We start from the raw sequence: 27,798 nt of genomic DNA on the forward strand, positions 1-27,798 counted from the left end.
AATAAGCACACATTACAGAAGTAGTCTCCTGGGAGAGCCCAAAACACCAAAAGACGGGACTAATTAAGTATACTTACCAAACAAAAGTAGGCATTTATGAAGGGCACAGACAGGAAGAATGGAAAAAATGGGAGGTGCTTCAAGCCATAATCTAGATACAACATGCCTTGCACACAGACCAGCGCATGCGCCGCCTAGGTTCGACCTGCAAATGAAGCGCTCAGTCCACGCTCTTTATGTGAATCACGCACCACAATGAACGCCTCCACGCTTCAAGGGGGTGTGCCTTATGAATTTGATGGCTAAGGCGCTGGACGTTTTTTAACGCTGGTACGTGGGTCGCATTTGCGGTCATATACGCTCAGTTGAAAAATGTTGGAAATGCTCTAAAGTGACAGAGTTCACGCTGACGATTTAAATGGGGTTGCACGTGACAACCGAGGTGTCTGCATTCCCAGACTCCTTCATTTAATAATGAAACGATCCAATCCCAAAATGGCCACGGACCGCCGCAAAAATGACCCTCCAATGCTCACCGGAACTGACACAATTATCTTGAAAGATGGCGCTGGAGTCGCTGCGTTACAGCCGTGGTTCTCTGGAAGTTCTTAATCAATTGTTGCTGCCGCGCGCCAGTGTCTATGAAAATGTCACAAACGTGCAGCATGGCTGGGACGCTATCCGATCAATGAAGGTGAGGGGTAGCGCTTTTTTATTTCAAAGGAGTTTTGACTCGGGAGTGATTTCCCAAGCCCAATGCAACTTGTGCGAGAGAGGCGGGATTTCCGGTTCAGAAAACAATCCATGCGTAGAGTTTAAACTCTGTCGTGCTGGCTCCTTCCGATGACATCAAAGCAAGCCATTATTGTAAATGAACACCAAACTGTGACTGTGCTCGTTCACTTCACAAAGTGTGTATTCAGGCGAAACGGTCTTATAAAGATCCGACTTTTTAGAAAGCTAGGGCTCTTATGGTTTGAAGTAGTAAATATAAAGCTAGACATTTCTCATGCTAGCAATTTCTGAGGCGGCTTGCTACATTTTCTGTTCAGTAATTAAGCTATTTGCTTAAGAATGTAAAATCTAAAACTAGGAGCAGTTTGAAAAACAAATAATTGCCTATTCGGTCTTCCTTTGCAATTTATTTAAGTGTTTTTTTTTGTACAGGCAGCAAGCTGTTTGTGTGTAGGTATAGTGTGTGTGAAGTTTTATAAAATGTTTTACTCGTCCAAGGGTCAGGATGCTTCAGAAAGGAAACATTGTTTACAACGACTTATAAACTGTGATGGCGCGCTTCCGCAGTGATGCACAGGCATGCGGCGGCCAGCGGGATTGAGCGCTGGCGCGATATCACCACACAACACAGTGTGCTGGTGACAGAAGCAATGCCTTCGAGCCAGCACTTCCATTTATGTTGCCACGCCTGGCCAGCAGATGACGTGCGGGCTCCATAAACAACTGGAGCATTAACCATTACATCCCTTCCCAACTCAGTCTTTGAAAACAACAAATGTAATAAGTCTTGGTAGTGTGCACCCAGCTTGAGATACTTGGACGCTTTGCAGCATTGCTGGTCCTTGCATCATCAGCAGGCGAAGTCTCGTAGGCGTTGATTTGGGTGCGGGTTGGGCCGCAGGTTATATCTCTGAGAACATCTTCGTTGTTGCGTGCTGTCCGGTGGTGTTCTGCTTGGAGACAGGCTGGTGGGGGGGCGAGATGTTGACTTCTGATTCCCTTGCGCCTTCGTCGTTCCCTGATCCTCTGCTGGAGTCTTCTTGAGCTGTGATGATTGGGCCAACTGGTCGGTCCTCGATCTGTCCTGTCGGACGCTCAGCCGGGACCTCCTTGAACCATGAGATGTTTCGGGATACTTCTTCACTTCCCTCCTGCGCCGTAACAATGGTACTATTGCTGGCAATGACCTTCCAGGCGGCGGGTTCGTAGTTTATTCTGAACTTTCCTCCTGCCCGGCGGTCTTTAAGAAGGACAGTTGCCCCTGTTCGGAGTGTTAAGGTACCGCTCGGCGTTCGGTGCATGCTCGCATGTTCTGATGTGTTCTCCTGTTTTGTGTTACCTCGGTTTCTAGAGGTGGGGACGTCCACCCTGGACAAGTGGGGAGAAGGTCTCTCCTTGGACCGTGTAGCAATAGCGACCAGGGGCTCCTCTGCGTGGTGCAGTGAGGAGTGCTTTGTATTCTCTGGGGTCGACCTGTTCTACCATAGCTATGCGAAACATCTTGTTTAGAGTACGCATAAACCTGTCGACGTCGCCGTTTGCTTGTGGCCATTGGGGCGTGTCTCTGCAGTGGTGTATTCCTCGTTATTTTAGAAATGTGGCAAATTCTGCTCCTTGGAACGGTGGCCCGTTGTCACTGCGGATCTCGTGAAGAAACCCATACATGGTTTTGCACAGCAGGGCATACGTGGCTGAATGCGGTTAATACTATGGGTTCTACCTGGGGTTACTTTGATAATGCATCGACAAGCACCAGAGTGTGTTTTCCTCCGGGAAAACTGCCGAAGTCTATGCTTACTCTAGACCATGGAGCGGTGCATGCTTCTTCAGTGATTACCAGGGTCAGCCTTGCTGAAGCGCTTGTCAGTTGGCATGGCAAGCAACGTCGGACAAAGTCGTCGACCATTTTCTCTAGCTCCGGGAACCAAACCTTTTTTCTCATCCGTGCTTTCATTTTTGTTGCCCCTTGATGGCCTCGTGCGCTAGTTGAGTTGCTTGGTACTTCAGTGCTAGGGGTATTACTAGTCTCGATCCTCTTATCAGGACTCCGTCTTCTGTGGCGCTGAGTTCATTCCTTATCCGCCATACCTTTGTGAGATTTTCTCTGTCTTCCAGGGCCCAGGAGTTGGCTTGTCATAAGTAATCTGTCCACGATCCTTACTGGACGGCTCGGAGGGTTCACATGTACACGGCGTCCATGCTGGCTGACCCCTTGACGTCTTCCAGAATCATGTTCTAGGGGCATGCAGCTGTCGACACCATGTGGACCTACTGTTCGGTCCCTTCGGTGTCCTCTTGTGGCTCCTGTGGTATCTGGTGTCTTGACAAGAAGTCAGCTGGGTTTTTGGCCCCGGGCCGGGGCCGGTAGATTACCTCCATCTCGTATGACTGCAGCTGAACTGCCCATCGCTCAATTCTTGGAGGGGGGTGAGGTTCTGCCCCTTTGAAGAGAGGAGCAAGGGACTTATGGTCGGTGACCATGGTAAAAGGCTGTTGGGTATAGATGAAAGTGGTTACAGGCCCACTTTATAGCTAGCGCCTCCGGCTCGATTTGAGCCGGATGCGTCTCAGTTGGAGTGAGTGAATTGCTGGCAAACACCAAGGCTGCCCATCGGCCGTGTTCGTGTTCCTGAGCTAGTACTGCTCCTAATCCTACCGGGCTAGCATCAGCAAGTACTTCAGTTTTCTTGGCCGGATCGAAGTATGCCAACGTGGCTTCTTCCAGTAGTGCATCTTTTATCCCTTGGAATGCCTCTTCCTCTTTCTGACAACATTGCCATTTGGTATCTGTCGGGTGAGGGCACTGAGTGGTGTTCTGCTCGGGTTGCTAGTCCTGGGATAAATCTCCCGCATTATGTGGCCATCCCTAAGAAACTCCTCACTTCGATGGGCGTAGTCTGAGCGGGAGCATTCTTGATGGCGTGGGATTTCCTCTGGTCCACTTGGATGCCTACTTGGTTGAACACCTACCCAAAAAATTCCAGAGATGGCTGGAAGATCTGACATTTATCTTTGTTAAGCGTTGCTCTCTGTTCACTTAGGCGTTTTAAGGTGTTGCGGAGGTGCTTATGGTGATCAGTTGTGGTTGCTGAATGAATCAGGATATCGTCGCTGACGTTCAATACCCCTGGCAGTCCTGACAGCATTTCACATATCGTGTTCTTGAACACCTCCGCCGCTGAGGATATTCTGAAGTTGAGTCGTTTGTACCTCCTCAGCCCTAGGTGGGTGCTGAAGGTTGTGATGTAGCAGCTTTATTCTGATAGTGGCAGCTGGTGGTATCCTTTATTGAGATCGATTTTAGAGAACCACTCTGACCCGTTGACGTCTGCGATGATATGGTCCATCGTTGGTGTGATGTGACGTTTGCATTTAATGGTTTTGTTGTGTAGTCTCATATCGATGCAGAGTCGTATGGCCCCTGGCTGCTTCGGTTTTTCCGCAATGACCATCGGAGATACCCACGGCGTCGGCCCTGAGACTTTTTTGATGACTCCTTGCTCTTCCAGGGTCTCTAGTTCTTTCTCTACCAGTGGTCTTCGATGGAATGGTATACTTCTGTGTTGTAGGGCAACTGGTGCGACTGTCTTGTCGATGTGTAGCTTGATGGGGTCACACTTGATGCACCCTAGTCCTTGGAATAGTTCAGGAAATTGGTCGAGCAGTTCCTCTACTTGATGTGTTTGGATTTGCCTGACAAACAAGACCAGTCCCAGGTCTTCTGCCATGTGGCTGCTCGGTAGGGTGTCTGCCTCTCTGTCGATCACATGGATCGTTGCCTTGACTTCCAGGTCATCCGCTTTGATGGAGACCAATATTTTACCTTTCAACGGGAGAGGGGTGTCCGCTCCATAAGCATATATATTGATTTTTGACGGGGTTACCGGCGGGCACGGTCGCAAACGTCGATTTTTTTGGAGGCCCATTATATTCACCCAGGGCACAAGTCCTAAAAAAAGAAGTGGGGGGACGCTGTCACCGGAAGTGACATCACAACAGGAAGTGATGTCACGAAAGGTGCAAGGGGCGGGAGCCGGGGGTGATAGGCACATGTGCCCTGGGCTGGGATACAGTGAGGGGGCTTGTAGAAGCGAGCGATGGAATGGGGTGATGGGCACAGAGGAGGAGCAGCGCGGGGGTCGCGGGTTCCTTGCAGGGAGGCATATACCAAAGACACAGTGCAGCGTCAGACTGAGCTGCCCCTGTCTGACACCTCCTCTCCGCTCAAAAGGGGAGGTGAGCAGCGGGCTGTGAACTCCGATCTCGGCCCAGAGAGGCCAAAGAGTGAATTCCAGCTGTTTAGCAGGGGGGGCGGTGTCCACCCAGTAAAATAAGTGGGGGAACGCCGTCCTCCGCGTGGTACCCCGACTCGAGCCCTGTATTCACCGTTCCTCCAGTGTCAATGACTGGCTTTACCTCTGTGCCGGCGACGTGAATCATGCAGGTTGGCTGTGGCCTTCGGCGTCGCTTAAGCTCACGTGCGAATGATATCCGGTATACCTCTTCATCATCCTGACGATTCCTTGATTGGCCCTTGGTATCTCCGGCTACTCCTTGGGGCTTCCTCAGATGGGGCTGCCTCTGTTACCGACAGTTGTCTTACCGCTCATGATGGGGGTCTTTGGTTCTTGTGATCTCGGCCTCTGTTCCTTGTTCAGCACACTGAGGCAAAGTGGTTGAGTATCCCGGAGTTGGTACAGGTCTTCCCCTGCGCAGGACAATCTTTTGCTGCATGTGGTTCATGTCCACAATATTTGGACGCTTCAGGCTTTGATTTCCAAAATGGCTCTCCCTTGGACTTGGTTCTGAGGGCATCAGCCCATTCCGTCTTGATGGCATTGGTCCGCCATTGTTTTGGGCACTTTGTTGGGAAAAAATGTATATTTATATGTGTGTGTGTGTATATATATATATATATATATATATATATATATATATATATATATATATATATTTATGTGCGTGTGTGTGTATGTAAGAAATGTGTGTGTATGGGTGTATGTGTGTGTGTGTGTATATATTCATTTCAAGGTTTCTTCACTACCGACAGCCCCCCAGTCCAAGGGTGTGGAAGAAAAACAGCACAGCCAGGTTACTGCATGTTCAAAGTAAGTCCTTTTATTTAATTTTAAGCCACAGACAGTGCAGAAAGAGACCTACAACAGCCTTTGACAGAGTCAGAGAAATCTGGTAGTTCTCACGTTTAGGTGGAAAGCAGCTACAATATACAGCACTCTCCACACTAGCGACACTCTAAATCTGCTCACCTCAAATTTCTGCTTTTCTATCAAAGTCTTTAAGCATAGGATTCGCACAGTGCCATCCACGCCGAGATAGAAAGGGACAAAATATTTTACCATTTCTACAGCAAGGTCTTTAAGCATAGGATTAGCACACTGCTATCCATGCCGAGCTATGAATTGGCCAAAGCCTTTTAACCACTCCTGGCACTGTATTACAGCTTTGGATTGGTAAAATACCATCCAAGCCAACCTGAAATGAAGAAAAGCAACCCCTGATGCATGTTTCACTCCTATTATAGCTCTTCAGAGAGGTATAGCTTTGTTTAGACACAAGGGAGCACCCAGTATAAGTCGAAACGAAACCCTGTCAGGCATAGAGTGATGCATAAATTATGCAAAAAAGAAGCAGAGAACTCTGGTTAGTTCTCAAGTTTAGGTGGAAATCAGCTCTAGTATAGAGCACCCTCATCACCAGCGACACTCTAAATCTGCTCACCTCAAATGTCTGCTTTTCTACCAAAGTCTTTAAGCATAGGATTAGCACCGTGCCATCCATGCCGAGATAGAAAGGGACATTCTTTACAAATTCCACAGCAAAGTCTTTAAGCATAGGATTAGCACAGTGCTATCTATGCCGAGCTGTGAACTGGCCAAATATATCGGACGAAGGCGAAATCCTTGGACTCTTTGTTTTATTAAGCAATCAAAATGTGGCAAATTCCATCGCATTTAAGTTTTCCTGACAGGTTTCAGCTCCGTACTCGAGCCTTGTTCACAGGTAAGATGATAACACCAATCATTAATCACATTCTTTTTATGCAAATTTCCTGTGCACACAGTAGTTTTTTAAACCTGCAACACCCAGCATGCTTTGTAAATTGCCAAATTAAACTCGTACTGGCAGCAAATCAATATTAAGGTAACCTACCATCATCATGCTGCAGTACAATGTTCCCATGTTAGTATGCCAACAATTTATTTTATTTAGTGTTTTCTATAGCGTGAACATGACTCTGCAAAGGGTAGAAGAGCGCTTTACAGAAGTATTTCAACATGAGAACCTTATAGACTGCAAATCACTAAATCTTTAAAACTATAAACTTCAGGAAAGCGTATAAACCTATATAACAATCAACAATTGAGATAGTATCAAAGCGCATAAAAACACACCACCATATGTGCTACATATATACACGCTCATGTGTGGGAAGTGAAAGGCTGGCAACGTGCATAAAAGCAAAATGTAAATTGTTCATTGTGTGCTTTCTTTCACAAAGTTAATTGCAGACAGAAGAGTTTCCAAAGACTGGAATGGAGGCTTTTGAACCCCCTCTTCTCCTTACTTGTGTCTAACTGCCATAATTCAAGGGAAAATTCACATGGTGACGCAGAAACAAGGGTGTCAGACTCCTTAGTACAATTGATTCCAGCGAAGTCATCCGTTAAGGAAGCAAAAGACCCTGAAGGGCAGCCATCAACTCGGAAACAGTGTGTTGATGGCTGCCCTTTAGGGTCTATTGCTCCCGTAAAGGAGGTTATCTTTGGAATATATATATATATATATTCACTGAAAAAACCATAGGTTTCACACCAGTTATAGTTAGCTGTAAATTTTACTGACATAAAACCATTGAAATTCCCACGTTCTAGTTAGTTGGACTCACTATAACTTGCGCGCCTGCAATGCACTGCTGATGACGTCACATATTACATCACTCATGACATGGTCAGTGACATCACTCATGACATCACTGATGACACCATCCTTGTGACAGACCTCCTTTCAGTGTAATGTAACCCTTGAAACACATATTCAAAAATAGAAACTAACATTTTCAAAAAAATGTAGATACCCATACCAGTTACAACAACCAATTCAGTAATTCCTCCATCTATATACACATCCATTCATTCAGCAACAGTTCTATATAGTCACTCATACATATACTCACTCATCATATGTAGTGATACACATATACATCCTGTTACACACCAACAGTCATCCAAAAGTTACTCACACACATACTCACACATGCAAATAAACTATTGAACATCCATTTATTTGCATATACAGCTATACACACACTACCACCTTACTTCTAAGGAAACTTACACATACTTACTCTCTTAAACAATCACTTATAGAAACACATACTTATTTAAACAGGAACTCTTACAATCTCTCACTCTCACATATACTCACTTATATACATCAATACTCACATATACTAGAAAAAAACATATTTAGTTACTGATAAAGACACTAGTGCAGGGCTCGACAAATTCACTCGACCGCTCGCATTTGCGAGTGAGATTGATTAAGGACGAGCTATTTTTAGGTCCTACTCGCCCTTTCTGGCGAGTAGGAATACAAACTTGACACTTGACCTCTGCCTCTGAAAGCAGAGGAAATGTGACAAGATAGCAAGATTTAAAGGCATCTTTATTGCTCACGAAGTAAATGAGCAATAAAAATGCTTTTAAATCTTGTTAACTTGTCACATTTGCTCAGTTTTCAGAGTTTGAGGTCAAGTTCATTTAAGTTAGGTCGAGGAGATGTTGTAGTTTACTAGACCTGCAGGTCTAGAGCATTTTTTATGATTTGTCGAGCCCTGTAGTGAGACAGTCATTCACTCAGTAACACACACATATACACACTCATCCACCCTTACAATTCAACACATATGCTGTCTTCAACAGTGAGCTAGTCATTAATGCATCTATGTGCTAAGTAATACCCCCACCAAACCATACATACACTCATACTGATACTAAAAAAACATCTAATAACCCATACACACACACACACATGTAGCTACTCACCAACCCATGCAGCCACTTATACACAAAGTGAAACACTGATACATATATTTAATTATTTAAACATTACTCTCTCATATATGTATTCACTAAGATACACTTATTTAGCCAGTTAACCAATCAATTTTTTTTAAAAAAAGCATCCATTAAGACACTTATTTAAACATTTATTCTTCCATCGACCTTTTTCATATACATATATAAAACATATTTATTTTTCAGAAAGACACACATTCACTGGATGGTGTCATCAGTGATGTCATGAGTGAAGTCATTGACCATGTCATGAGTGATGTAATATGTGACGTCATCAGCAGTGCATTGCAGGCGCGCAAGTTATAGTGAGTCCAACTAACTATAACGTGGGAATTTCAATGGTTTTATGTCCGTAAAATTTCCAGCTAACTATAACTGGTGTGAAACCTACGTTTTTTTCAGTGAATTTCATAGGTTTTTTAAATGCTAATTCCTAACTATAACTGGTGTGAAACCTATGGTTTTTTCAGTGAATTTCATGGGTTTTTTAAATGCTAATTCCTAACTATATATAGGGCCTCAAGCCTATGTTTTTTTCAGTGAATTTCAAAGCTTTTTTAATGGCAAATATTTATAGCTATGAAATGTAATATTTTTTGTAGTGAATCCTATATTATATATTTATGTAATACTATTTATTTATGTATATTCATGTTTTTTAATTTTTTTTTGCCCTGGAGCGCTCCCGGTGCGTGTCCCGGTGAGCGCACCGGTAAGCGCAGTCTTGCGGCGCGCCCCGGGGCGCGTACCGGTGAGCGTCCCGTTAGCGCTATTGCCGCAAACGAAAACATCATCGTGACGTATCGCGTAGCCGCGTCCGCGTGATATGCACGGCGTAAACGCACCCGGAAGCACTCGAGCGCATACGATCGCGCAACGTAAGCATCCGACGCGCTTACGCTACGCGCCCCGGGGCGCGTAGTGTAAGCGCGTCGGGTCATGTGACCTAAAAATAACACTTTTTATTGGTTCAGGACAGTTTTGGTTTCCAAATTATGAAAGCCCTGGTCATGTGACCTGAAAATAACACTTTTCATTGGTTCAGGACAGTTTTGTTTCCCTAATGATGAAAGCCCCACCTTTTTTCCTCATTCTCACTTTGTACTTTGAGTGAGGAAGACCTGTTTCCAGAGCTATTACTACCTATTTGTACTCAGAAATGGCTACAGTAGCAGCAGCAGCTGGAGCATCTCAGCCACCACCACCAAGAAGACCACCACAACACCACAGTGGTGGAGATAAAGAAGAGGAGAGGAGGAGAGGAGGAGGTTCCTTCCTGAAAATACTACCCCATATAAGCCAAAGGAGCACATTATCTGGGAGTTTTTTTCAATCCCAAAGGACCTCTAGAAAGTAAATGCGCCAAAGGTTACTTGTTTAATCTGTGGCACTGTACTTTCCAGGGGGAACCCTAACAAAAAGTACTCTTTTGGCAATAACACCATGTTTCGCCACATGCAACGCCTGTACCCTAACAACTATGCTGCGGCAGAGGTCAGAGAACTGACCAGAAACCCTCCCCAATCTTCTCCCAGCACCTCCAAAAGAAAGCAACCCACTCCGTCGGGTCCAGAGACAAGGGAGATGGTCCCAAACATACAAACCCAGTTTGGACAATACAAAATCGTTTGTATATTTTGTGGTAAAACTATTACCTATGGTGAGCAAAGCATTAAACTCATCAACCATGCTGGTGACAACCACATTTGTCCAAAAAAACCTTAATTTTTTCCTGATTTTTTTTTTTTTTTGCTCCAGTTCAGCCGTTTACAATTCCCTGTTTTTTGTTTGTCCCCATAAAAATAACAAAAAAATATAAAATTGTTCATAAAAGCCAAAAAAAGTACAAAATGTTCAAAAAAACAATAAAAAAAAACAAAAAGAAAAAAAAAACAGTTCTTTTTAGAACTACCTCCAATTTTTTTTAAAAAGGCTACATTTAAAAAAAACTCTGTCATTCTTTTTTCCCCATGGTACGCTCCCCAGTGCGCGTACCTGGCTCTCCCCCCGCGCAAATAAAAAAAAAAAAAACGTTTTCTTTGCCCCGCGGGGCCCTTTTAGACCCCCCACATCAAACCTAGGGGATCAGGGGGGGTCTACTCTGCCCCCTTTTGGTTATTTACCCCTTTGTTTTTGCCACCTCTTGTGTCTCGATCCTACCGAGACACAAGATGGCGGCCGCTCCGGACTGTTTGGAATGTTGAAAGACACCCGAGAGCCAATCAGCTTTCCGCGCGCTGGTACGCGCCCCGGTGCGCGTACCGGGGCGAGCTTATAGATATATTTTTTTTAACCTAAATTACTCAAAATCCACTGGAGCACATATCTTGAGACATAGCAAAGTCACATCAGGCTACCAGTCCCTACAGTTTTGCCAAGTTTGGTGGAAATCCATTCAGCCGTTTGGGCTAAAAGTGAGTCCAACCGCCCTATGGAAATTAACATGGGGAAAACACGTTTTGGGACCCCCCTTTTATCTCGGCCCCCGCTTGACGAATCCCTCCCCAAACTTTCAGGGAAGGAGCTGAGCGCCGCGAGGCAAATTTCAGGAAATTTTCAGGCAGATTCCTCAACCGGCGCCAAAGTTATTCCCAATAGAATGTTGCGAATTCCCTATACAAAATAATCCTTACTATAACTACCTACTGGCGACCGCCAGTAGGTAATTTATATATATATATATATTCACACACTTAACTGTTTTCTGCCATACATATATCTTTACCATGCATGATTTTACATTGGAGGTGTGAGTAAAAACCCATAACATATAGATTAATACTTACATTTTTGTGGTAAAGGCATATTCAGGGTTTAAAATAAACGTTATGACCTTCGTAGTAAAGGCATTGGTTGTAAATGCCATTGTAGTTCTGTCAAACAACCACTTCAGAAATGTATTTGGCCTGCAAAAAAAACAAAAAACTCTTGTCCTTTTTTATGTGCCATGCGATGAGGTTACAAATTATAGTAGCATTATCATTATATCAGAACTCTCACACTAGCCGCTTTGATTATGTTAGTACCCATAATTTATCAAGGTTTTGATTTTAGTAAGGTTTTGAATTTTCCCACCACTTTGCAAATCTACATGGGCATACTTGCCAATAGATCTGATTCAGGCCTGAGGTTACAATAAATGTGTACACGTTCTGTTACTAGAACTACTGTCAGTAATACAAACTGAGCTTGCAGCATTTCCTTAGCGGACATGCTCCAATAGAAATGCCTTTGCATTAAAGAATATACCCCCCGCCCCCGATGTTACACCCAGAATGGTTCAAAATTAGCAAAAGTTTAGAGACCCTTGTGGGCTGTGTTTTTTCTGTTCTTTTTCTAAAATTTTGTTTTGCACCTTCTATTTCCTCTCGCGTTTCATCTTTTTAGGTCGAGGTAAGTCCGAGATTTTATGTTTCTTAGTGTTGGACTATTGTCCCGCCTCTGTTTTTTCCTCTCTCCCATTGGCTGGCTTCCTAAACGGAGGCCACCCATTGGAGGAGAGATCTGTCCCTCCGAATAGGCTCCGTCTTTTTCAGATTTGGGGGTGTAAGTTTTGCTGTTCTTTAGACAGTGACATCATCCGTCACTCAGGACAGCAAAACCACGCCCCCGAATCCGAAAATTTTCAGAGTTGCCATCCGCCATTTTGCTGCTCGAGCAGCGTCTACCGAGGACATGAGGTAAGCCTCTGCCCCCCTGTTTGTGCTGTTCTTAGTCTGTTTGTGCCGTTGCTTCTTGTTTCCAAATCTCGCTTTTACTAGCCGTGCAGTATTTTGCTGCATCCATTGTTGCATCCAGATATTTAATACAAGTAACATGATTTACACCTACAAGAAGTCAGGACTGTTGGCTTTGTCAGTGGTTGTTAGTTGCATCCCACCCGCAGCCCTGGGACAGGCAGGCGCATCCCACCCGCAGCCCCTGGGACAGGCAGGCGCGCCCAACCCCCAGCCATGGCCATCGCGCGTATAGCAGCCCAGTATGTCTTCTCGGACTTTCTGCTGAAGGACTCGTCTGAGAACAAGTACAAGGGGCTGCGGCAGGAGTTGGCCCTGGACCAGATCATCAGCTGCATGGCCGTCGGGCTCCCGATCCTGCTCATCTCGCTCGCCTTTGCGCAAGAAATTTACACAGGTAAGAGCAGTCAAAGAGCCAGGTGCACTTGACCGCACTCGCTCACTCTGCAGCAACAGGCACACTCAGGACGCCCGCCTAAAGGGGGCTGTAGGAAGGGGGAGGCTCTAGTTGGCGCAGTGTTGCACTAGCGACAAGCAGGGACTCTCTCTTCCTCGTCAGGGCTGAGGGTTACCTTCCAGACAACCTCTGCTTACCCTCTAGGTAGTGTGGCTTAAGCAGTCGTAGGCTAATCTTTGGGGCCCATAGGGTTAAACACTTGCAATATTACACCGTCACAACCAACCCACCACACAATGAGACCAGACTGTATTCTGTAAAAATATATATCTTTATATAGACTTTAAGCAGGCTTGTGAATACAGTTATAAGACTTTCAAATAGCGGTTCCAAGTTACTTAGTTCAGGTTGCCACAGTTCTTTCTAGCAATAAGAGTTCTTTTAGGGCCTTCTGCCCAATTCAACAAAGTTCTTGTGGAGCAGGCGGCTTCCAGGGGATCTGTCCCACGTCGCGTTGCCTTCCAGGGGTCGCTGTTCGTTGCGGCTCTCAGCCGAGCAGTTCACGGGTCATCCGGGGCAGCGGTGTTCTGTGGCGGCAGGGTCCTTTCCTCGTCGTCCGCTCCGACCCTGGAGGCGGCGGCTGCGTGGTGGCGGCAAGTGGCAGTACGGTCCTCAAGTGCAGGACGTACCCAGCCAAGTGCCGGTGCAGCTGTGCGCTCACAGCTGAGCTGTCGGGCAAGGTACCGACCTAGGGGACTCTCACAGGGCAACTGTCCGTCTTTGCAAGTGGATTGGCTGCTCGTGGCGCAGTCAACTCGAGAGCTCGGACCGGACAGGTCCTCCTTCGCTTTGCTCTCGGGCTCCCGGTGCAGTTGCGGTCACGGTGTTCGGGCCAGCGGCGGCTGGTCCTCACTTTGCTTTCGCTGTTGCTTTGGGCCCCGGTCACGGTGGTCAGGTGGATGTCGTTGCCTTGGAGGAGATTCCTCCGTCGGTACTGCAGCGATAAGCAGCACACGCAGTCGCTTTCTTCAGGGTGTAGCGCCCACTGGTCCTGGGGCGCTGGTCAGGGGGCAAGTTCAGTTGCAAGCCCTTGGAGATCTTTTAGTAGAGTTTGGCACAAAGTCTTGTAAAGCAAAAGTCTTCTCGTAGTCTTTCCTTTTTCCTCTCCTTCGGCAGCAAGGCACCAGACACAGGCAAGAGACAGCACTCTTCCTTGTCCTTCCCGGTCCATCTCGTCGGGCAGAGTTCCTTCTGTAGCCCAAACAGGATCTAATTTTCAAGGAGCAGGGCTCCTTCTTTTATACGGTATTTCTTTTGTTCTCCCCGGCCAGGGGGGCCTTTGCATAGCCACTTTCAGTCCTTGAGTACCCTGGTGGGTGTACTCCGGCTTCTGCTTTCAGTGTGAGGGGCAGGCGCATCAGACGCCCCACAGGAGGTGGAGCCAGCATTGCGCGGACAGGGGCAGCCAGAGTACCTTGTTGATGGGGGCTTCGCCCTTCCTGGGCCAGGTGCCGGTTGAGTCATCAGTCGCTCCCCAGGAGGGTGGAGCCAGCATTGTGGTGGCAGAGCACAGCTACAGTTCGAGTCAAGAGGCACTCCTACCTCCCACTAAGGTGTGATCTGCGCATTCACCACCTGTCATCCTCCCAGCCCTGTCACTCACACGTCCCAGACAGTCAGATACACATACCAGCAGAGGCGGGCTGAAATGGTTAGGCAAGCAAATGCTATCTTTCTAAAAGTAGCATTTGCAAACCCAGGATACTGAAATAAACTTTACTAAAAGAAATATTTTATCATCCTGAGTTCAGGCATACTAAACACGACGCGCTACCATGCTCCTTGAGCCTGCTGGGATTATAGGGTGTAATAATTCCAGCAGCTCAGTCTGGCCTAATGGAGCAGGTAGCCTTCAATAGTGAAATACGGTTTTGGTTGTAAGTCACTACTAGGACATGCCACACACATCAGGGCTTGTCCTACCTTACACCTACAACGCACCCTGCCCGCAGGCCTACCATAGGGGTGACTAATATGTAGTCAAGGGAAGGTTCGGGGGGCTGGCAAGTGGGTGCACTTGCCCAGCTAGCGTGACAGTACGAGACCGCACCCGGGTTCTGCGGTCGCAGTTCCCAGACACATCTTTACGGCTGCTTCGGTGGGTGGCGCAATAGTGCACTTTACTAGGGACTAACAGTAAATCCAATGAACCAATCATGGATACCAATCGCATGTACAATTTACAGTAGGGAGCACTTGCACTGCGGCACGGGTCAGCCGTGGCGCAGTGCCCTGAGTATCGGAAAACCAGCAAAACATCGGAGGCACATCAGCAAAAAGTGGAAGGGAGACTCACGCCAAGGTGCCAGGTCTAACAGGGGCGCTGTCCCGCACCGCCTCCCTGGCCCAGCACATGTGCGAGGCTCTTATCTGTTATTAGCACACCCCAACACACGTCACCATTTGGGATCGTCCAAGAGGGAGTGTCCAGGTCTTAAAGTGGGTTTAAAAAACTGAGGGGGTCGGTGGTCTCTCAAAGGGCGTGTCTGATGTCATTAAAGACGTGTCTTAAAAATAAGTATGCTAAAAATCTGTGCTTAGCGTAGTGTGCCGTCTGACTGCTATTTTGCTGCATCCATCGTTGCATCCAGATATTTAATACAAGTAACATGATTTACACCTACAAGAAGTCAGGACTGTTGGCTTTTGTCAGTGGTTGTTAGTTGAATACGATAAATTAGCAACAACTACAGCAACCAATGTATATAATATTGAATATGCTTTAGTTCTGACATGATGAGATTGAAAGAGCTATTACGCATCTCTTTGAAGCTATATCAGTGGCAGTGAAGCGTGGTATTGCTGCAGTTTTTTTCACCCTGGGGGTGATGGCAGAAATGGAGAGCTCGATAGGGACCCGGCTCAGCACTTGCTTTTAAGAACTGCTGGTGCTGTGCACTAGCAGGGGCCTTTTGTACTAATAAATGAGTCTAAAATAATGGTTGCGAGCTGTGCACCTTTTTTTTGCGGATCAACTCTGATTTATTGAACTGACCAATGTGCAAATACGTCAGTTCATAAAATATTACATCGCATGAGGTCGCAGAACAACTTGACTAACACACATACATTAGGTAGGATGCAATTTGCAACCCCTGTGATTGGCCACCATCACAAAGACCAAGCCCAGAAGACAGGCACGCATGTCTGATTGTGTTTAAACCAAGAATTCTTTTTTTAAAAAATTTTAAATGCAGCCTTCTTTTCTTATCGGAAATAGTGAGATTTAAAAACAAATAACGTTTTTTTTCCCCCTAAAAATTTCACTAAAAGCTAGCAGTGGTCCTGGGGACCACTGACAACTCTCCCTGAAACTTTTCTGAGGATTCAAAAGGGGACACCTTCCCCGTTGAGAACCAGATACCACCCCATCTTAAGTGTCTGTATCTGATCAATCTACTGCAATTGTAGATGCAAACCAGTGACACATTCCACTCCAACTAGTAAATAAGAATGGGATGTTTCTTTCATGCTCTAATTTTTGCGATTCGGACCGTAAAAAAAGCCTCTTTAATAGTCGGAAATATTTTTTCAACTCATAATGTGGGATTTGTACATAAAGAAAAGCCCTTTTGCAGTCTCAAATCGTGGGATTTTGCAAATCTCAGGGTTTGCTATGGCAAAATGGCTTTGCACATGAAGCCCTAAGTGCCTTCCAGACCCCATTATTTACACCCATTTACTGAAGAACAATGAGTTAATTCATACCTCACCTTTGTACCCAATCAGACAGACCACAGCAAAGAGATAAATCGGAGCTGGATTATTCTACATTCCCTCCCATCTTAGTTTAAATGACCAGTCAAATATGTCTAGTGGACGATTCATCACAATTTATGTTTGATTGATTTTTCATAAAGCACAAACGTACCTCCCTCAAGTCTCTTTAGAGCATTTAGAAGCCTAAAGAGAAGGAAAATGGCATTTTGGATCTGTTCCCTGTACAGTTATGAGCATGTGTACACACCAAAGCATTTGTATTCCCTACTCACGTGCACTGTCCACTCTCAAGGTCACACCCAGGGTTGGTTAGCTTGGCGACTCCAGAACGAGAACAATTACACTCCTCACAGCCAACCAAAGGGTGGCAGGCAAAGGTCTGGGGCTCGCAAACTGTACAGTCCGGCTGAATGGTGCGTGGTGGACAAATGCACTGACCAGTCACTTCATCGCACAAACGAGTTTCGCACATACAGGCTGCAAAGTGATGAAAATGAGAAGCCTTTCCCTGACACTAGCTAGTCATATCTCACCATTAAGATGGTCCTGAAAAAGGACCATCTTAAGGGTGAGCTATGACTAGCTAGTGTCAGACCTCTTCTGGTTCTGACGTCTAGCGGAGGATTTCTGCACCATTGTAGGCAGGGGAGTAGCTAATTAGCACACTCAATTCCTTCATGCAGATTAGGCATGCAGGCTGTGAGACTACCTGCAGTATACACCATGGCAGCAAGAGGCCTGGAGTGCTGCAGGTGGGTGCTTCCACTCCACCTCCACCCCTCTCTTCAAGATGTTTTGTCTTCCCAGATTCTGACCTTCCTCTCTCCATAGGCAAGCAGGAACACTTTGCTGCTTGTAGGGGCAAGTTAAGCCCTCCTGTGCTTGGGGCCCTCAGGAGATGGTTAGTCTTGATTGGGCAGTCAACAAGCCTTGCTAATTGTGTATATCACATTGTCATACATGCCAACATATTGAAACTGGAACGAGAGAGGCTTAAAAATAAAACTGGGGAGAATGTTTCCCCCTATTGACTTACTTTGAAGCTGAGGCACTTTTGGGAGGAGACCGCTTAAATAAAGCCATTTAGTGCTTACAAAATTGTGAGTATGGTCTTTCTTCTGTATATTATAACGTCTCTACAACGGACGAAACTCGCACAGTTCCCTTTTCCACTACATTGACAATAGCGAGCAGAGTGAGGGTTCTGGTATGCTCGAGTTTTTTTTGTCTTCTGCCCATTTGGTTTTGAAACCTAGGCTGTGTTTGGTTGTGAGTCAGTGTTCCATTTCGCAGTGACCATCTGCTTGATGGAACTGTAGCAAGTGATAGCTCATGGAACTGCTGTGTGCTGCTAATGTGTGCTGTAAAGTGCTACACTATGCTTTGCTAGTGCGCTGTAAGGTGTACACTATGAGCTCCCTCTTACCACCCGTGCATCTTCACCACCAAGTAAATATGCCATCAATCCTCTTTGGATATCAAGCTTAAATACAGATAAATGTAGACCCCTGGCTTTGTTTCATGTAAATCAGATCAGTGAATGTCTCCTTCTCATGAACAGTTCATAACTTGCACAAATGGGACCAGTAATGGAAACTGGGATGTGCTTGATGTATGGAAGCCATTTGCATCTACCACCTCCAGTAGTTGAGTCTTTCAGTTTACATGCATAGACCGTGCAACCCACTATAGTTCCACTACATGTTGATGGCACAGTGAGCTCAGCAGAGCAAAGCAGTAGAAGCATTATAGATGAGTCTAAGATTTGTTGTTGAACGCTCCAGGAGTAAGCCACTGTCTGGCAGAAGATGGAGGAAGAGCAGGCATCTTGGGTTAGGTGGCAGTCGTTTCTCAATATCACCTTAGGCGTCCGTATGTAAACCCCAGAATGCATAGCTCAGCTCTGGTTTGTTGACCTGCCAGTGCATTGAAATGGGGTCCCTATTACCAGGATGTGCATTGTTTTTCGATGTTTATGGTCAAGCATGTAGATTTCCAGAGACCTATGACATTATCTAGTTTTAAAAGGTGTAACCAGTCAGTCTCTGGGTGTGTGTGTGTGGGGCTCTGTGTGTGTGTGGGGCTCTGTGTGTGTGTGGGGGGGCTCTGTGTGTGTGGGGGGGCTCTGTGTGTGTGTGTGGGGGGGGGCTCTGTGTGTGTGGGGGGGGGGCTCTGTGTGTGTGTGTGGGGGGGCTCTGTGTGTGGGGGGTGCTCTGTGTGTGTGGGGGGCTCTGTGTGTGGGGGGCTCTGTGCGTGTGGGGGGCTCTGTGCATGGTGTAGGGCTCTGGGTGTGTGTGTGGCTCTGGGTGTGTGTGCGTGGGGGGCTCTGTGTGTGTGTGGGGCTCTGGGCGTGTGGGGGGGGCTCTGTGTGTGTGGGGCTCTGTGTGTGTGTGGGCTCTGTGTGTGGGGGGGGTCTGTGTGTGTGTGGGGGGGCTCTGTGTGTGTGGGGGGGGCTCTGTGTGTGTGGGGGGGGGGCTCTGTGCGTGTGGGGGGCTCTGTGTCTGTGTGTGGGGGGCTCTGTGCGTGTGTGGGGCTCTGTGTCTGTGTGTGTGGGGCTCTGTGTGTGTGGGGCTCTGTGTGTGGTCACGCATGTAGATTTCCAGAGACCTGTGCAATAGTTCATGCATTTGCGAGCTATTAAGCTATTGGCATTGTAAATGACAATGCCATTTATTTAACGATTAAGCTATTGGCAATGTAAATGACAATGCCATTTATTTAACGATTAAGCTATTGGCAATGTAAATGACAATGCCATTTATTTATGATAAAAAAAAGTCATGAGCAAGGCCAATAGCTCTACCTTTAATAATGCCGAGACCATTGCATTGTAAATGCTTGTTGTGTCTTCATTCATGAATGGCACGGACTGCTAATTGAGAATAGTAAGTAAGGGCACCATTTGTGTTAGGGCAATGCATGGTACGCATGTCATGAAGTTTCCCATTGCCATGTTGACATGATGGGGTACACTTGTATACACATAACAGCTGCATGTCCAAGGACAACATTTCCATTTCTAGCAGTCAGTGGTGCCTGGTGAAGCTTGTAAGTGGTGAGTTGTAAAACGAAACCACCAATTTCACATTTAATGAAGTTGCATGTGCAGACTATAGGGCTTGTGATAAGAGAGGATATACCTTGCTGGGAGACATGCTATTTGTATTACTGGAGAGGACTGTTCTGTTAACAATGGTGCAGACTAAAATCAATAGTTTTAATATACAGGAGAGAAGAAGCCAATGAAGCTTGGTGGTAAGAATGCTTTTATGACACAATAGAAGGAAAACTTGAAGAATAATTGGGTTGTATACAGATTACACAGTTGTTTTTTCTGCTCTTAAAAATGGATGTGTGGTGCACCTGTGCTTATGTTTTAAATTGTTAAGATCCCATGGGGACTTGCACTGTGACAGTGGGTGCGTTTCAGTGTGCACAGACCCCAATAAGTATAGAGGGGTTAGAATATTAGAGGGATAACAGTTCAGGTGCTGTTGATCTGAGGGTTCCACTGTCAGGCTTCTTTGTTTATGCTTTTTATGACGTGTTAAGGGTCTGCCAGCACATCACTTTTGAAAGAGAAACAAGATAAAAACCATCTATTATAAGCAGCCCTGTTTTAACTTGTACTCGAAGGCTGCACCATTGTGCACGCCATGTGTGACTTGTTTTACTGTCTTTCATTTTGCGAAGAGATGTGGTGAAAGAATCCTAAATCATGGCATTAAAATCACACCTGCACAAATGCATTTAGCATTTAAGCCATAACCGTGCCATGCCATCAATCTGGTAAACTATAAAAGAAAGGGTCACACGGGCCTACACATATTGATCTTGGGGCTAGCACAGAGTCCTTCTTGTCTGCGGATTCTTATCTCTTTTGTAAAACAAATATCTGTCGTTTTTTTTTAATTTCTATCCTGCTTTGGGCTTTCAACTGCAGAAACGGAGCACAGGACTTGAGCCTTACTGAGCTGTTCAGAGCATCTTCTCTCAAACAGCGACGCATTTCAAATGCAGGGCAGGAAGCAGAACACGGACACCTGCATAATTGGTCATCAAATCTTATCATAACAAACTGTGCAGGTGTTATGGCTGAGCTTACCGCCTGCAGCCTCAAACTCACCCGTTTATATTTCCTCACAGTGTGAGGTCAGGTCGGTATAGCTTGCTGACCACAACCCTTCCTGTGATTAGTTGTGAAAGGGTGGGGTTGCTTTGCTCCAGTCCTTGATAGACTTAAAGTCCCTGGTGCTGTAGTGTTTCTGCAAGAAGCTCACACATCTTTGCAACTCTGTTTGGGACTGGAGCTTATCCCCGGAGGCAATGATTTTGTCTGGGTCATGACCTCTGTCATCAGGATTGTGAACTTGTCAGCCCAACAAGGTATGATTGATGTAAGCTTCATCATCACTGAGAAGTAGGTGCTAAAATGAGTTGTACTTGGCCCAGTTTGCAGAGCCATAGTAGGATGGGCCCTGGACATCAGAGGCAAATACTCCAGCCTCTATGGCTGGGTCACAGTAGTCCCTGCTTGCTCTGAGGCCGCAAAAATCTGCCAGGCTCCATTTTCTCTCCCTTGGAGGAGTCGGTACTCTAGTATGCATATTTTGTTAAGCAAGGTTGTGGCATCAAGGCCTCTATTTTTTGCTGTTAACCCCTCTAACACATTTTACATCTTCAAGATCTTTTCCCCCCTCACCCTTTTGTTTTGTTCCTGGTCAGAAATACAGTGTTTGACCTAATCAAAATTTTCAGAATGCTTTCTCACCCATTATTTTATGTGATGGTGTCCTATTGTCATAGTGTCAATTTTGTCGCCCATCGTATGGAGGCTCTTTCCCATGCCGAGTGGCAGCACCATCACTTCAATGTATAGTTTCAAACCAGTTCTGTCATTTTTGAGAGGGTCCTCTGACAGCTCCTTCCTGTCAGGTGCGTTAGCAATATTGCAGGTGTCACATACAAGCATATGTTGTCTCTGGTCCTGTTTAATTCTAGTTTCAGCTCTAGTTGTGCCACCATGTACCCTGCACTGTAGCTCTGTTTCTTAGCAGACCAGGACGCTCCAAGGCCCAAGCCCAACTATGGACCCCCAAAAGTGGAAGAATGTATCTTCTCTGTTGCAGTCCAGGAGTCAAACAAACACCTCACATGTCTTACTCAACACGCACCCCGCATTGGGTTGGTGTATGTCACATCCAACAGTGTTAGAACAACATGCGTTTCAACTTAGGTGTGTAATTCATGCCCACTCTACTGGCAGATACACGTACACCGCATTTAGCCACCCACCCGGTGCTCCACCAACAGTTAACTCTGGCAAGTAGGGCCCCCTACAGGATTCCAGTCAGGCACGGAAGTTCGACCTGAGCTGCATTGCAGTCGCTTTAGCTATGTTGCAAGCTACTCTCTCCTTCAGTGCACCACCAGACCTGGGCCTTCCATGCTCCGATATGGTATCAGCAACGTAAAGCACAAATCCCTGCGTCCTGATGAACCTCCCCTCTAATACACGAAGATTGGGTACTCCAGCTCTTCAAATCTGCACGGTCCACAGGCATAGACAAGGGCAGCTCCCTTCTCACGACCTCCCACCTTTTGTGCTCCCTGCTGCCTAGATCCAGTGGCACTCTGATCCTCTCGGGTTTCACCATCAGATTTCTGCACTTCTCAAACCTGCAGATATCCCCCATCTCAGCATTTTCAAATCTTTACAGGCAATAGTGTATTCCTGTAGCAGATGATGATGGATATAGTAACCAGGTTGGTGAAGCCTCAGCCCTAAAGCGCTATCTTGGCTGACGGCACTCTTATACCCACTGCGCCCCTCACACCCTCCACCCCCGTACGATCCCAGTTATTTTTAATAAATGTCCCTCATATCTGTTCTCATGTGTTGGAATGGTTGGATAAAATGATATGCCAGTTATGAGTATGCTTATTATAACTTTGATTTGCAGAAAGTATGACCAATATACAAAAATGGTGTGATATAAAGGAGTCAACTGTGAATTAAATATTTTAAAACCACACCATCATTTTATTGTAACTGATGAAAATCTGATTTTCCTTTGTCTACTGTGGTATCTTTCCCAGTTATTTTTGTTTGATTCATGTTAGTGCACAGAGTTTTGAAAAACAGGACTGTGTGAGGTATTTATACATGACCAGGAACCATTTAGGATCTCATGGCCAAGTAAGCTACTTACACCAGACATTAGGAGCTTGAGATCTAGATTGTGGCCTAATGGCTAGAGTGGTCAACCTCGAAGCTGGGGAACTGAGTTCGAGTCTCGGCAGTGACGTTCAACATTCTGTGATTCTGGTTAAATCACTTAACATCCCGTGCCTACCAAAAATGAATGTGTCCGTCTAACTTAACTGGTGTTCATGTAAAGCGCTCTGATACCTTTGGGTCTAGTTTGGACTATATAAAACACACAAAAAAATCAGGAAAGTTCTTATTTGTTGACTGAAAGATTGTTTGGGTGAGTGCTGGTTTTCGGGGTGCACAGTTGGTGGGAGAGTAAGATCATTTACAAGGCCGTACAATGACCAAAGAGGGGAGCTGGCTTATGGGGTGCACTTACTATGTGAGTGGGTGCTGGATTTAGGATGTATATGTTGCGTGTGGTGGTTTGGGAAGGAGTGGAAATGTGGTTGAGGACGGTTTGAAGAGCTCCTAGACTGAGGGAATGGGAGCTAGTTTACAGATGGCAAACAGGACTCTGGTGTATTTCAGGTGCGTGGCGCACCAGCGATAGCTATTGTGGGCTGCCTGAGCTTAGCCGTAGAGCTCCATCACAGTCACAAGAGGGAGAAAGATGACCTGGTGGCCTTCATTTTGGAGTCGTTGGCATACCTTGTCACCTCACGCCCCACTGCGGTCAACATGGCTCGAGCTGCCACCGAACTGACTGCCTTCGTCAAGCAGGAAGCTGAGAAGCCAGATGCCACCTCTGAGAGTATTCAGAACAGGTAACGGGTTATTATGCAATCAACTGCCATCCAGCACTCCCACAAACACGTTATACTCCATCTTTTTGCATTATTTCTGTAAACCGCACCACTTTGTAAGTTGAGTCTTGGTCTTTGGGTGATGATTCTTAGGGGTGAATCAGTAGAGTCTAACTTCATTTCTTTATCACACTACTTCTGTTGTCAGGTCTTTGTATCCCCAGCCTTCTATTCATTGCCCTTCCAAAATGTAATGGGTTGGGGAAGCAGATCTTGTTCTGTGTCCTGTTCACAGGCTTTAGCATCAGCTAACCTCCCCATTGTCGCTCTCGAGAAGTGCAGTCTCTTTGCTTTGTTTTACAAATGGTTTTCTGGTCTCTCTGTCCCTGCATCTATGAAGTCCTTGCCAGTGCTGTCAACTGGACCAGCTCCCATGCAATGCCTCAAGGTTTTGGATAATTACAGCATATTTATGAATATGTTTAAAACGTTTGCCATACTCTGAGTTTGATTATTCTAGCGTGAACCTCAATTAAAAAAACAGCAGAGCTCTGTACGTGGTCAGAATGAGATTTCCTGACTCTGCACTTCCTTTGAAAGGGTCGCAGGAGTGAGACAGTTGGAGTTGTGAATGGTCACAAAAGTCCTACCTGTCTGTTTCAGCTGTAGTCTTCCATCTCTTCCCTTTTTAGGTCTCGCCTGTTAATGCGTATGCGCATTGAGCGGAGCGAGACTATAGGGGCTTAAACAGACTCTAAACAAACTGGCGATTTGATGAAGTGCATGTGCGCTTTTAGCTCAATGCGCATGCGCAATGAGTTGAAATGCACGTGCACAGCATCAAATCGCCAGCCATCTGTTGCCCAGCTTGGTGCCGCCAGCAGCTCTTCCCGCTCCGCCCCCTGCTGCATCAAAGGCTTTCACGGCCGGTCGGCCGTGTCTCCTATTCTTTTTTTTAACTTGTTTTAAAAGTTATTGCCTACTTCCTTTTTTACTCTCATTAATGCTACCGTTACTCGTGATGCTTTGTGTATCATGTTTTGCTATTTCTTTCATGAGTGTAACATATTTTGTATCTTCATTTTTTTCACGAGTACAGCACTTCCGCATGCTTTACTGTTTAGTTACAATCAGGAATCTTTCTTTTCCCGGTTCCCGACCGTACACTTTGTTTCAAACATCAGTATGGGACCGCTGGAACTATACAACCCAATAAGACCAAGTCATGTGGCAGGGTGACAAAATTGCACATTATGTGTGGCAATCGTGCAACACTTCTTTCCACTGGAAGAGGCTCTGTACTACAGCATATTTCGCGTTTATTATACAGGCTCTCACTGGCGGTAAGTAAACAACTTCCTTCTGCCCTAGAGGCCTGCAGAACCCCTACGCTGTCGACGTTTCTTCAGCTCCTCCACATTAACCCTACAGTGGATGCAAGCCCACTAAGTAACCAGACCTGGCTAATGTAGCGTCATCTCCTCCCCGCCCTCCACCCTCCCCTTGCACCCCCACCACCTTGGCTGGGGGCTCTTCAACAAAAGTGGGCATAACATTTAGTCAAGAGGTGGCTCCAGGCTCTTAGTCGGGTCTGGGGCAGCCAGCAGCGTTCACCACTTATGAAGCCCCCTGCCTACCCCACCAGCAGCATTCACCCCATTTAAAGAGACCACTTTTCATCCCTGCAGAGGGGCCCTGCCCCACCAGCAGCGTTCACCCCATTGAAGAGCCCCCTGCCCTCCTTGCAGAGGGGAGTCCTGCACGCTGCAGCAGTGGCGGTGGGGTTCACCCAGGGCTTTAAGTGGACTGAAAAAAAAAGGAGTTTCTCCAAAGGCCGTGGCCGATGTGAATAAGGGCGTGGCGTATAAACACGTAACCTAAAAATCTGTGCTTGCATAATGCGCCGCCCAACTTGAATTTGCTGTTGTTTCATTGCATCCAGATATATGATCACAGCGGGCTACGATGCTTTTTCTTCTGGCTTCCTGCTCCCCGCTCCCCATGGGATAGTTAACAGAGTGGGGTTGCAGCAGCAATCATGTGAGACCGCTCTGGCAAAAGCAGCCCCCTGTCTGTGGTGCACTAGGCCGTCTTCTAATTGGCGGAGAGCAATTCATTGCCTACCGTGCAGCATTTTATGTAAGGCACTTAAGCTGCTGGCGCTGATATTCGAAGCTCCCTGCTCGTCAGGCGATAGGTAGTCTCAAACATCGAAATACTGACATTTTCTTTTTTTCACACAATTTCTTTCTTTCTGTCCAATATCTTTTCCCCTTGGTTTTAAGCGCATTAGACTCGTTTTCAAGATGCCCATTAAAACGAACAAATGATGTGTTTATATAAACAGCCACAACGACACGTTCAACAACTGCTCTCTTTCATAAAGAGAACAATTTAAAGCTATTTTGTAATTTAAATAATCGTCATTCTTATTCATCTGAGGGAAATGCAATTTTTGTAACTTGGAATAATTCTGTGGTCACAACCTTATCAGACATTCTAGAAGTCTGTGCCAGTCCAGGGTTTAGACGCCTGCTCCTCCTCCCCCGCCCCCACTCAGCACCAGACCTCAATGGAATGCCTCCTAAGCTGCAGGTCACCATTTGCCGCTACTTCTCCTCCCACACCCCCCTCTCCGAAGACTTTTTTTTTTTTTTACGATCGTTACTGGATTAAACCATGGCTCACTCTCATCGCCTGGGTCTCTACTCAGAGCTGCTCTCCCTCCCTGCCTTCTTCCTATACAGAAACCAGCCTTTCACACCTGTCCGAAATACTGTCGTAATTCTACCTGTGACTAACTCACATTATCTGCAGCACTAGCTAAACCCCGCTGTCTCCAACCTGGCACTACTGAACCGGCCGAATTTAAAGAGAACAGTATCAACTGTGGAACGTGCGCAAGCACCGCAACTAATTAGTACATCTGAATTCGATATGGTGCCCGTGAATTTGTTGCTACATTCACAATGCTCCAATCACAGGCCTTCTAACATGTCCTCCCTCTCTCTCCCTCCAGGCCGTGTCTCCTTTTTTTTTTTTAACAAATTGAGCACCGTCTGTATTTTATTCTCATTCAATCTCCCATCATTGTATCTCGCTCCCTGCTTCCCTCACTGTCTGCCTTCTTCCGTCTTCCCTCTCCTCTCGTTTCCTTCACTTTCTCCCCTCTCTGTTTCTATTGTCCGTCTCTCTCGCTTGCCGTCACTCTTCCTTTTCTGTCACTCTTGCATGTTGCATTACAAATGCTATAGGTGTCTTATTTGCAAAAGTTATAACCATTGGTATTGTAAATGACAAAGCTATTAATTTAAAAAACAACACATAAATAAAATAAATGTCATTTATAAGACCAATAGTTCAATCTTTCCTAATGCGAGACCTATTGCATTTCCAATGCTTGTCTTTTCTTTCTTTCTACAGCAGGTCTCATCTTCCTCCTTGCTCTTGCTGAACCAAGTATCACTTTTACTCACTGTGGCAGGTCTTACCTCTACCATTGTTGTACCTGCATTAGAAATCTCACCTCATAGACCTTTCTGTAGCTGGTCTCATCTCCCGCCTTCTTGAAACAGGTCTCACCTCTCGCCTTGTTCTCCCTGTAACAGCTCTCTCCTTTCTGCTCTCCCTGCAGAACGTCTGACCCTGTTTTTGCTGATGTAGATATCGCCTCTTGGATTCCCATACAGAAGGTCTCACCTCTTAATTTGCCTCCACCTTAGTGTGATTCAGTGGGCTGAAGACATGCTGACGAAGGATATAAGGGATAACCGCCAGATCGGGGAGCATGGCGCAAACCACATCTTGCAGAATGTCCCAAACCAGGACATTGTTATACTGACCCACTGCAATACCGGCTCCCTGGCAACAGCTGGCTATGGCACTGCTCTAGGTGAGTCACGCTGGAGGATTCGAGGGGGTGCTGCTTCCCAGGTACACTGCAAAAAACTATGCTCTTTTTGACTCTCCAGAAACTTCTTACAAACGATCTGGAGGGGCCTTGTGTGCCCTACTAATAATATTAAAAACAAACATTTGCAATGCAATAGTTCTCGCATTTGCAAGAGTTTGAGCTATTGACATTGTAAAT

The 27,798-nt window shown here is 46.1% G+C and overlaps 1 protein-coding gene across 1 annotated transcript in view; it reads left to right on the plus strand.

Moving 5' to 3' along the window:
- The first annotated feature begins 226 nt into the window (after positions 1-226).
- Positions 227-27,798, plus strand: part of MRI1 (methylthioribose-1-phosphate isomerase 1) — a 64,059-nt gene continuing 36,487 nt past the window's right edge. The window contains exons 1-3 of the mRNA XM_086963631.1: positions 227-694; positions 23,494-23,729; positions 27,431-27,600. Coding sequence (XP_086819757.1) covers positions 563-694; positions 23,494-23,729; positions 27,431-27,600 — 538 coding nt within the window. The 5' untranslated portion in view covers positions 227-562. The remainder of the gene's footprint in view (positions 695-23,493; positions 23,730-27,430; positions 27,601-27,798) is intronic.

Source organism: Lissotriton vulgaris, chromosome 1_1 (genome assembly GCF_964263255.1).
Source record: "Lissotriton vulgaris chromosome 1_1, aLisVul1.2, whole genome shotgun sequence".
Lineage (NCBI taxonomy): Eukaryota > Metazoa > Chordata > Amphibia > Caudata > Salamandridae > Lissotriton > Lissotriton vulgaris.